The 11,791-nt window shown below is 44.7% G+C and overlaps 1 protein-coding gene across 1 annotated transcript; it reads right to left on the reverse strand.

Annotated features, from left to right (window-relative positions):
- Positions 1-225: 225 nt before the first annotated feature.
- Positions 226-2,051, reverse strand: LOC137255729 (uncharacterized). Its single transcript, XM_067793228.1, has one exon. It carries the CDS (start codon positions 1,861-1,863, stop codon positions 1,135-1,137), a length of 729 nt encoding a protein of 242 aa, XP_067649329.1. The 5' UTR covers positions 1,864-2,051; the 3' UTR covers positions 226-1,134.
- Between the last annotated feature and the right edge of the window lie 9,740 nt (positions 2,052-11,791).

The following is an 11,791-nucleotide window of genomic DNA, read 5'->3' on the forward strand; positions in this document are numbered from 1 at the left end:
GTGAGTGAGTGAGTGAGTGAGTGAGTGAGTGAGTGAGTGAGTGAGTGAGTGAGTGAGTGAGTGAGTGATCACAAGTCGTGTCCATGTAGTTTTAATTCCGTGGTTTATTTATCGCCGTTTTAAACACTATTTCAGTCATGTCCCGGCGCTCACAGTATTAGCAGAGCACGGCACGTTGTAACAAGAGTTATGTCGGACGTTATAGATGAAAACAAAGAAGATAAATTATGTAATAAAATGATTTATTTACAATTCAAAAATGAACATAACAATGAACTGACGAATGTCCTGTAGACACTCGCAATATGAATGATTAAATACTATCATGGTCTTCGGGCGATCGATAACTGGCCTTTCATAAAACAGTACAAAAATAGAAATAAATCATGTCCAACGTTTAGTTGACGCCATAACCAAACTTATGATATTGCACTATGTGGGTTGGCTTCAAAGCTGGAACATACGGAGAGTATCTGTTTGTTCGGCATCAAATACATGATTTACTTTAGATAGCCATTAGACAACCAAAATCGCCTGAGGCTGAATACAACGCCACAAGTGGCTGTTCAAGTACAGCGATTATAAATTCTGGATTTCTCAAGTGGCCGTTCAAAGCTTCAAAAGATTCAAAAACGAACTGAGAACGGCAATCTCGTTTTTCGAGCAGTAAATCTGGAAAAAGTGAAACGTAGATTTTAGGGGTCAAATGACTGAATTGTATTTGAGAATCTGACTTTGAACTGGAATATATTATTTCTAGACGTTAGCGTTCAACGTAAACAACATTTGTTCCATGCTGAAATGTTTACTTAAGAACGATCTGAAGAACGTTACCACTTTTTAGCGTTTGTATAATAGTAGTACCAATAATCTCAAGAACCCGATCTGGAAAGATGGTATGGCGAACAACAGTGCACACGTGACAGGCAGAACGTCAATCAAACAGTAACAGCCAATCAAATGGAAGATCGCTGCGTGGAAGACCGCGTGTTTTTTCAGTTGCAAAATGTCACAAATAGAATGAAATATAAACCATGAGGTGTCACTCACAGTTATAACAGCACTGACCTTGAATTGAAATTTACAAAGATAATGTTAATTGCACTTGCCGCTCCTCCAGCGAGGAATAAATGTCTATTCTGAGTCTGTTTCACCTTCTTTGGAACTAGAAGCAGACACACTAGGGATTTGAAAGTTCTCCATATCGCTCATATCAAAATCCTTCTCCAGTTTAATGTCTTTTGGGTCCTTGCCATCCATGATTTCCTTCATGAACCCGATGTATGTAATGGCTAGTCTCAGAGTCTCGATCCTGGACAGGCGTTTCTCGTAGTTGAATGCTGGCAGACGCAGTCTTAGACTGTCAAAAGCTTCATTTAGGTGAAACATCCTCTTTCTCTCTCGGACGTTTGCGGCTTTGCGTTGAGGCATCGTTTGAATTCTTTTCCGTTTTGGTTTACCATTTGGTCCCAACCCTGTCGGAGAAGTCTGACTGGGGGTTCTGCAAAAAGTCATGGACGGTAAAACAGATGTGACCGGCGTCATCTGTGACGGCCCAGAAACGTCCTGTTGCTGTTGGTGGTGCCATACTGCATTTGGTTGATACACGTCTGTGGCAGTACTGGGCGTGAACCCCGCGTACAGATTATGCATAGCAATGTCACTTCTCTCGTGGACAGGGTAGAATATTCTGTTTGGGTCCGAATTTTGGTAGCAGTCGAACTCGTTGTAGAAGCTACTGTTGTGAGACGTGTCGCTGGAGTAGGTTGACGTCGTTGAGTATGGCGACAGTTCTGTCGTTGTGTAGGGGATGTCGGTGTACACTGCCTCATCCCCCATCAGGCGACGTTCTGTCTCCATCATCGTAATATACGGGATTCGAGCCGCACTCGATCACTCACAAACACTCTTAGTGTTTAACAGTAAAGTTCATATGTACTACTAGCAGCAACGGATGACTCGCTGTCACAGCAGAACTCAACAGGTAGCGGGACTGAGGTAAACACTGAGAGTGGAGCTAGTCTGTTACCTGTAGCTGCACAAGGTATGTGATTCCTACAGTGCAAGGCTCATATTTATACCCTGTTAAGCCACAGGTAGCAAGTTTAACAAAAGTAATCGCATTGAAATTTAAATGCAACAGGCACGCGACACTTGATTGGCTGCTGGCCAGGTAGGACCTCAGGAAGCAAGTAGACCACGTGTGAGAGGCGGGGCTTAGCCCATCCACGTGACATCACCTGTCAATCATCTGCTTGGCACGAGCCAGCGCGACCCAAGCACGAGGGGGTTTTTACCCTTGGGCGATTTTGTTTCGGCTTGCGTAGTGGATTTGTCCTGCCAGGATTGGGGTAACGTGTCTCGCTCGAGTAACTCTACAGCATGGATGCCTTGCCTCGACAATTGTAAACGGGTTGGGGAAACTTGTTGCTGGAAGATCGCGGTGGGATTGAAATGAAGTTTTCGTTTTCAGATCGTATAGCTAAATTTTAACAGGGATGGACTAAACGATCCCACTGGTTTACAGACATACACACCCCAGTGTGTCTGCACACACGGGGAATATATAGAAGCTGGATATTAAATCAGGTTTAATTCTTTATTTCGATCAAAGTGAAGTTGCCGTTGTTTCATTCAGTACGTCAAACCGAAATTGCCAACTGTTGCGTTTTCACCCCGACCACCCGAAATACAGGGCCCGAATAAAGTCAGTTGGTCGTACTTTTATACACAATGAGGATCTTTTTCCACAACAAAATCAAGTTCCTTAGCTGTTGGATGAGTATATATTTGACGGTCCACACATAGAATTAACATTTTCTCTGGATATGATTGTGAAGATTTTGGGGTGATAGGTCTGTAGTCTGTAAAAGAGAATGTGTATGTTCTCATGACATCATGTAATTGTTTTAATCACAATTGTGTTAAACACAGAATGAACAACTTGGAATAACCTCACCAGGGACTATAAACTCGCACATATATAGGGCACATGAGCAAGATCGTGACTCTATACCACTCTCATTAAATGAAAGAAATAAAGTTTCAACAGAAAACATTTAAAAGCCTCTGAACATTATCAGACAGATAGGCGAATGAATGAATGAATAAATGAATAAATGAATGAATGAATGAATGAATGAATGAATGAATGAATGAATGAATGAATGAATGAATGTGATACATTTTTGAATAAATGACGGATGGCCAAATGGAAGGAAAACGACAGGAAGCTGATTTTTTATATTTTCTTTTCGCAAATATCTGTGGACAGAAAGAAGGAAGGAATGCGGATTTATGGGAAAGAATGAAAAAATCCATCCAATACAACTGAACAGATTGACAGAAGGAAACTATATGAAAGGATGAATGAGCAATGAATAGACGAATCAGAACAGGTTAACGAGAAGTCGAGTGACACTATTCTAGTATGAAAACACGGGAAGGGTACAAATCTCAAAATCGCCAAACTTTAATCCTAATGATTTAATCTTTGGCCATTGAGTGTTGTTATTGCTGGGGACGGCTGTGTAGCTGAACGCCAGACGGAACGACTGTCCCGTGCTAATCCCTTACCAACAGGGGAACGATTACGCACTTACAGTAAAGTCATAATGAATGCGTTGACATCAAGATTGGCAAATTACAGTGTCACATACGAAAATATTTGGCAGATATTGGGTGACAATATTTAATTTTCGTCGATGCTGTTGTTATTACCAGTCATCCAAAGCTGGTAGTTGTGGATATCAGGTTCACCCAAGGTGTTAATGAATAAATTGAAAATGGACATTGATTTCTAGCGATACAGTGAGTCTCCATAGGTCAGTGTTATAATAACACAGACGGATTGTGGATTCCATCACAACTAGTTCCACCTTTTTTCTTTATCAAATCACGAATTAGAAAGTTTCTTTGCAGTAACTTGTCATGTGATTCACGTAGCTCAAATGGGCGGTGGGGTAGCCTAGTGGTTCAAGCGTTCGCTCGTCACGCCGAAGACCCGGGTTCGATTCCCCACATGGGAACAATGTGTGAAGCCCATTTTCTGGTGTCCCCTGCCGTGATATTGCTGGAATATTGCTAAAAGCGGCGTAAAACTAAACTCACTCACTCACGTAGCTCAAAGTCACCGATCATTTGCACACGTCGATAGTGTCATTCAGTACATGTACATCTAAAGAATTTAAATGACGAAAGTCACTGCCCAGCATTGTCATTATCAGCCTTAGGAAACATCACTGAACTAGCGACTCATAGTCAATAACTGTCCGTCATAGTGATTTGGAGAGCGCTGTTGTTTATTTAACTCACCGATTTACAAAGAATTATATATATATGCATTTCTAGGAAATTCCTCGAGGCATCTGCTCTTTTAGATACACACTTTTAAACAAGGTCGTATAACAGGTTGCCCACACCGACATAGTAGAGATCAACATCCGCGTTGCCTCACCTCGCCAGGCGCCAAGAGCACAGCTTCTTGCCTGGAACCCGGATGGAAGTGGAGCCGGCTAGCGCGTGATTTATTGATGGGTCATCTTTGAAAAGATAATGGTGCAACGTTCCGATTCGTTTGAATTATCCAAAACTTTTGTACAGTTTCAAGTTACTGGAAAACGAGCACACAAAGAGATACTAACGTATCCTATCGCGGCCTGATGAGAGAACACGTACATTATGTGTTAGTTTCAGTTACTTAACCCACATGATGGCAACTGTGCATTCGGATTGAGGCAGGGTGTTGTCAGTGTCCTCGTTGGATTAAACTGATGAATAACCGTGGGTAGTAAAGGTTTCCCGTCAAAGCTTAGATTCAGTTCAGTATTCAGGATTGCCATGATACAACGCCATGGTGTAAGACTAACAATGGTTAAATTCACAACTTCTTGTGCTGCATCCGTCCACATCGCCCCTGTACTGACGGTTCGATTCTCTGACCGCGTCACACCAAGATGCGTTAAAGGGTGCTACTTGATGCTACCCTACCTTGCTTCCGACATTAAATGGACAAAACAAGAACACCTTTGATACTGTGTTTGATTCATCTTAAGCTGATGTGTCGGTGGTCTGGTACTATGCAACTGGTGGATAACACAAGCATGCACAGAATGCATAACTAGTGGACAACACAAGCATATACAACATACATAATTGGTGGATAACACAAACATAAACAACATACATAACTGGCGGATAACACAATGGGTTAGCACACACTCATGGGTAAATAGATGGTATATCACGACACTTGAATACGACACGTGGACGTTCCCCTGTCGGGAAGTTCAGTGAGTGTTTAGCCACACAAACGTGTGTCTTATGTTCTCTCGTAAGATAAATAGAAGCTTGTCTTCACTTGAGTTGGAACATGACATTTGTTACTAAATGTGATAAATTTGTACAGCGTGATTAATAGCAGTCAGATTTCCTGTTTCAAGAAAAGTGAATTCTTTTGTCAAGAGAAGTGTTTGCGAGATATGGTGATTTGTCCTTTATTCATCCTCACGACACTGCATTTATGAATCGTTTTTTCTTGAAGTGGTTCTGGTTTTCGATTTCTGTGCGCAGTGACCTTCATCTTTATATTTTTCTGAAACCTAAAACGGACGCGACTTTTTACTCAGCGCATTTTTTGCAAGATTAGCGAGAAGTATCGGGTGTGAATTAATTCAAGGGTTGAATCCTACAAAGCAACGAAATGAGTAACGCGAGACAGCTAATAGAGGGTTCGCTTGACGGCAGACTCTTGGTGGCTCCTTATGACAAAGTTTACTGCGCCAGTCATTGGGAGCAGGGGCGAAGAAGAGACGGGCATCACGGGGTGAATGTCTGACACGCAGTTGAAGACGACATCGATACGGATTTGACCCATGGGTCTGTCTTATGGATGCATGTCCTATAGGTCTTAAAAATGCCAAATGTTCAACTAGTAATTTATTAATCGTAAACAAAATTGACAAGCAAAGCATATGGTCAAATAAACACTTGGTTGTCTGCTCAATCAATTATGTTTGTTAAATCTTAGTATTTACTGCAGCACACATGCAAGAGTACTTCTACAAAACTAAATTGAGAAAATTGCATTTATTTCAGATGACTATTGTTTTAAGCAATCACAACACATCTAACAACACAGCAGACAAATGAACAACAATGAGTCAGTCTTGTAATCATTTCAAGCCATGTTGTGGATAGCAGCGGGGACGAAGGTAAAGGGAGATAATCCTCAGCGATACTGTCGAAATCGTCGTAAAATGCCTATGGAAAAGGCCGAGTATCTGTTTTCATGCAACTGTTGGACAATGGGGAATGTTTTGTCGAATGCTCGGAACGATAAAAATGTTATAAACCGATGTCTTATATTGATGTGTAGATAACTCTGAACGAACATTAACACAAGACACGTGCCGACCGAGACAGCGGACATTTCTCATCACTGCGCACTAGAGCGTGGTGTGCTGTGGTGTTGGTGCGTGTTGTTGTGTTATGTGGTCTGTTCAGCTCGTTGTTTGTCCAGCACGAGATCTGCCCGGCTTTAAGTATGTCCAGCTCGTGGTCTTTCTGTCCATCACGAGGTATGTCCAGCTCTTGGTCTGTCTGTCCAACTCGAGGTATGTCCAGCTCGTGGCCGGTCCAGCTCGAGGTCTGTCCGGCTTTATGTATGTCCAGCTCGTGCTCTGTCCAGCACGTGGTCTGTCTGTCCAGCTCGTGGTCTTTCTGTCCATCACGAGGTATGTCCAGCTCTTGGTCTGTCTGTCCAACTCGAGGTATGTCCAGCTCTTGGTCTTTCTGTCCAACTCGAGGTATGTCCAGCTCGTGGCCGGTCCAGCTCGAGGTCTGTCCGGCTTTAGGTATGTCCAGCTCGTGCTCTGTCCAGCACGTGGTCTGTCTGTCCAGCTCGTGGTCTTTCCAGCTCGAGGTATGTTCAGCTCGCTGCTTGTCCAGCTGGAGGTCTGTCCGGCTCGAGGTCTGTCTGTCCATCACGAGGTATGTCCAGCTCGTGGTCTGTCTGTCCAACTCAAGGTATGTCCAGCTCGTGGCCGGTCCAGCTCGAGGTCTGTCCGGCTTTAGGTATGTCCAGCTCGTGCTCTGTCCAGCACGTGGTCTGTCTGTCCAGCTCGTGGTCTTTCCAGCTCGAGGTCTGTTCAGCTCGCTGCTTGTCCAGCTGGAGGTCTGTCCGGTTCGAGGTCTGTCTGTCCAGCACGAGGTCTGTCCAACCCGTGGTCTGTCTGTCCAACTCGTGGTCTTTCCAGCTCGAGGTCTGTCCAGCTTGAGGTCTGTCCAGCCTACATTGTCTGTCCAGCTTGAGGTCTGTTCAGCCTACATTGTCTGTCCGGCTCGAGGTCTGTCTGTCCAGCACGAGATGTCCAGCTCATTGTCTGTCCGGCTCGAGGTCTGTCTTTCCAGCACGAGATGTCCATCTCGTGGTCTGTATGTCCAACTCGTGGTCATTCCAGCTGTAGATCTGTCTGTCCAGCACGAGATATGTCGAGCTCGTGGTCTATCCAGCTCGACGTCTGTCCGGCTCGAGGTCTGTCTGTCCAGCTCGAGATACGTCCAGCTCGTGGTCCGTCTGTACAGCTCGTGGTCTTTCCAGCTCGAGGTCTGTCCAGCTTGAGGTCTGTCCAGCCTACATTGTCTGTCCAGCTTGAGGTCTGTCCAGCCTACATTGTCTGTCCAGCTTGAGGTCTGTTCAGCCTACATTGTCTGTCCGGCTCGATCTCTGTCTGTCCAGCACGAGATGTCCAGCTCATTGTCTGTCCGGCTCGAGGTCTGTCTTTCCAGCACGAGATGTCCATCTCGTGGTCTGTATGTCCAGCTCGTGGTCATTCCAGCTGTAGATCTATCTGTCCAGCACGAGATATGTCGAGCTCGTGGTCTATCCAGCTCGAGGTCTGTCCAGCTCGTGGTCTGTCTGTCCAGCTCGACGTCTGTCCGGCTCGAGGTCTGTCTGTCCAGCTCGAGATACGTCCAGCTCGTGGTCCGTCTGTACAGCTCGTGGTCTTTCCAGCTCGAGGTCTGTCCAGCTTGAGGTCTGTCCAGCCTACATTGTCTGTCCAGCTTGAGGTCTGTCCAGCCTACATTGTCTGTCCAGCTCGAGGTCTGTCTGTCCAGCACGAGATGTCCAGCTCATTGTCTGTCCGGCTCGAGGTCTGTCTTTCCAGCACGAGATGTCCATCTCGTGGTCTGTATGTCCAACTCGTGGTCATTCCAGCTGTAGATCTGTCTGTCCAGCACGAGATATGTCGAGCTCGTGGTCTATCCAGCTCGAGGCCTGTCCAGCTCGAGGTCTGACCGGCTTGAGGTCTGTTCAGCTCATGCTCTGTCCAGCTCGTGGTCTGTCTGTCCAGCTCCGACGTCTGTCCGGCTCGAGGTCTGTCTGTCCAGCTCGAGATACGTCCAGCTCGTGGTCCGTCTGTACAGCTCGTGGTCTTTCCAGCTCGTGGTCTGTCCAGCTCGAGGTCTGTCCGGCTTTAGGTCTGTCCAGCTCGTGTTCTGTTCAGCCCGTGGCCTGTCTGTCTGTCCAGTTCGTGGTCCGTCCAGCTGAGGCCTGTCTGTCCAGCTTGAAGTCCGTCCGGCTCGTTTTCTGTCCAGGTACCCCTACTCCGGATAAAAAGGAGAGGATTTATATCAGGTAGTGACATAAATGTGGTTACAATTAGTAAAAGCATAACTGTGGTTACAGGCTAGCATTAAAGTAACTGCGGTTACAAGTTGGTTTTAAGATAACTGTTGTTACAGGTTAGATATAACTATAAGTGTCGATATAAGTGCTTACATACACATAAACATATACCGGTGCTACAGACTGACAGATTTATTTCTATATTTCTAGGCCAAAAGCCCGTAATACAAAATGCAGGCACATTCGTCCATTACGTTGTACATGGTCAAGTATTAGTACTGTGTACAGTAAAATCGGACTTACTCCTTACTTTCTTTATATGAAAGAGGAGAAGTCCAAGATCTTTTAATGCGATAATGTTTGCTGCAAGAATTTAGAGTAGCAATCTTGTCAAACTGCGGTTAACAACTATACCTGAAGGAAAGAATTCTTGTCTAATATACTCGTATTCCTCACACATTGAAATATTGATACAAACAATGCAGGAATGTGGTAGCTTCATAATATACATGCTTAAATATTAGAACTGTTAATAACTTAAATTACACACTGCAATATCAGGTTATTTTGTTACTTTCTCTTCATGATAGAGGCAACGTATAAGACAAACTAATAAGTGTAGGTTTTTGCAAGCGACATGAAATCAAATAATTCGAGAAATAGATGTATTTCCGAAAGTCCTGTAATTCTGTTGATACAACACACACACCCAACCCCTATCCCACACCCCAACAGTCTCTTGTATCCGTGAATTACTTATAGCAATTGGAATGCTTCCCCGAATTAGTAAGCGAAGATTTCTTGTCTCTTACTGGAAATAATTTAGTTAGCTGTACATTTCTTTTAAGGTTCAGAGTTGCGAGATTGCTTCCATCCTACTCCTTCCCAGGACAACTGCACCCACGTGTTTTAACAACACCAAGCAGCTGATAACTCCAAACAAGCGATATTTGTGTCGTACAGACTGTGACGGGGTCGATTAGAGCTTGTAAGGTAGCCGACACTTTATCAGCTGACATGTATACATTATGACAAGAAGAGATAATAGACGGATTGTTGTCTGCGCATTGAGGCATCCATCTAGAAGGGCAAAACGATGTTTCTCAATGTGATAGGGTTTATAATGTCACCAAAAAGAAGTCATCGCTTTAGAATATATCCTTTGAAAACCTTTCAAAGTGAAGTGTGAAATTGCAACTCAGCGTTGCTGACCCATGTACACCATCTCACACCTCTATTTAATTCGTAAATTCATACTTCACACCGGTCTTTAAAGAGATAAACCGTCTTTGTCGACTACGACATGGCAGGGAGGGAGCACCGACCCTTTGATCCAGGCTTTAACAGTATGCGTCTGCGCATGACGGAAAGACCCCCTGCATCGTCCCTACAAGACCCTGACAGCGAACCGCAATGGCGCACCATGTCGGGACAAAAACTGCTTTTTTAATGTGGCCAGCGCGCGAGTTCTCCACAGGGGACGACATATGAAATCTGTTTTTTAAACTTTGGGTGTTGAAGCACAAACTTTATGACTGTCACATGGGTGAGGCTCCAGGGTTTTTGTACAATTGCTGTGACGGCGGCGTAAGGTGAAATGGAGACGAATCAAGCACAAAGCGTGCTTTATGTGGTCTCTGGGCCGTTTGATGGAGGTTGAAGCACTCCCGGGAACTTGTCATTGTCCGGCGCTGACCCTGTGTCCAACCATCATCTGGGTGATAATTAGGGACGAGGAATGAACATAGGGCTACGTTTAATATCTTGAAATTGACACCATAATTCTAAAAAATGAACATTAATTTATCAGCTGTAGAAGCGGATGGAAAAGACACCGGTTTCAGAACCGGAAACTGGGTTTACGTCTCCGGGCCATGTAACAACGGTCTTTGGCCACACCGTGGTAGACACGCCGTGGGATCAAACGACAGGCATTGTCTCTCTGGACACACGCTATAGCCACCAAACCAGGGAGGCGGTCAAAAGGAGACACAAATTAAATTTCCTTTCAGATCCAAATGTTCATTCACACTATTTTGCTACATCGGTTGGTTATATCAGTTGGCATTAGTCAAACCATCCCTCTAGTCCTTCAAGTCCTCTCATCCTTCTCACAGTCACCTTCAAGCTCACCTGTACCTTTTTCCTTCTCATGGTCACCTTCAAGCTCACCTGGGGCGGTGGGGTCGCCTAGTGATTAAAGCGTTCGCTCGTCACGCCGAAGACCCGGGTTCGATTCCCCACATGGGTACAATGTGTGAGGCCCATTTTCTGGTGTCCCCCGCCGTGATATCGCTGGAATATTGCTAAAAGCAGCGTAAAACCAAACTCACTCACTCACTCAAGCTCATCTCCACTTTCATCCTTCTCACGGTCACCCTCAAGCTCACATCCACCTTTATCCTTCTTGCAGTTACCTTCAGGCTTACTACTACCTTTATCGTTCTCACGGTCACCTTCAAGCTCACCGCCACCTTTATACTTCTTACAGTCTTCGTCAACAAGCTTTCAAATACTACACGTTGTCAACGTAAGATAAGTGAAACCATATGTACAGGAATACTACACGGCCTTGTCAAGGTACAACCATTTGAGATCAGTGTAGCATATGTACGGGATTACTACATTAACGTAGGCATATGTACAGGACATAATACCAGATTTCTTCCTGATTGTTGGGTCTACACAGGACCGATAGTCAACAATTGTCTGGGTAAAAGTAGGAGGTAAGTCGACCTTGTAGCCGGACAAGCCAATTTCAGAACTGTATTCCCAGCAGTGCCTGTAACAATCCTGGGTGACCAGCCCTCTAGTAGCGTGGACACTGACCACTGTCGTGACACAAGATTTTAAGGGGTGTGTGGGAGATGTGTTAGAAATGTGTGCCTGAACCGAACTACAAGTCAGTTTTTTTAGCTTTTTAATGTTGAATGACATCAAAGCTTTAGATGAATTCACAACTTTGGTTGTCGATTTCCTCAACGGCACAGAACCTGCAATGATCTGGATGTGGAACCATCGCTTGAAGGACCACGACATGGCCACGTCTTTAAGACAGATGTCGTCACATAACGTTCTTCCCTTACCCTGGTAGAACGTGGACGTGCGATATTGTCTAACGTTAATGCCCGAAAATACACTATAACTGTTTAAATATCGTAA

This window comes from Haliotis asinina, chromosome 11 (assembly GCF_037392515.1).
Source record: "Haliotis asinina isolate JCU_RB_2024 chromosome 11, JCU_Hal_asi_v2, whole genome shotgun sequence".
Lineage (NCBI taxonomy): Eukaryota > Metazoa > Mollusca > Gastropoda > Lepetellida > Haliotidae > Haliotis > Haliotis asinina.

What these genes read in the sequence shown, in the direction of transcription:
- LOC137255729 (XM_067793228.1), bottom strand. Translation starts at nt 1,863, where the DNA reads ATGATGGAGACAGAACGTCGCCTGATGGGGGATGAGGCAGTGTACACC.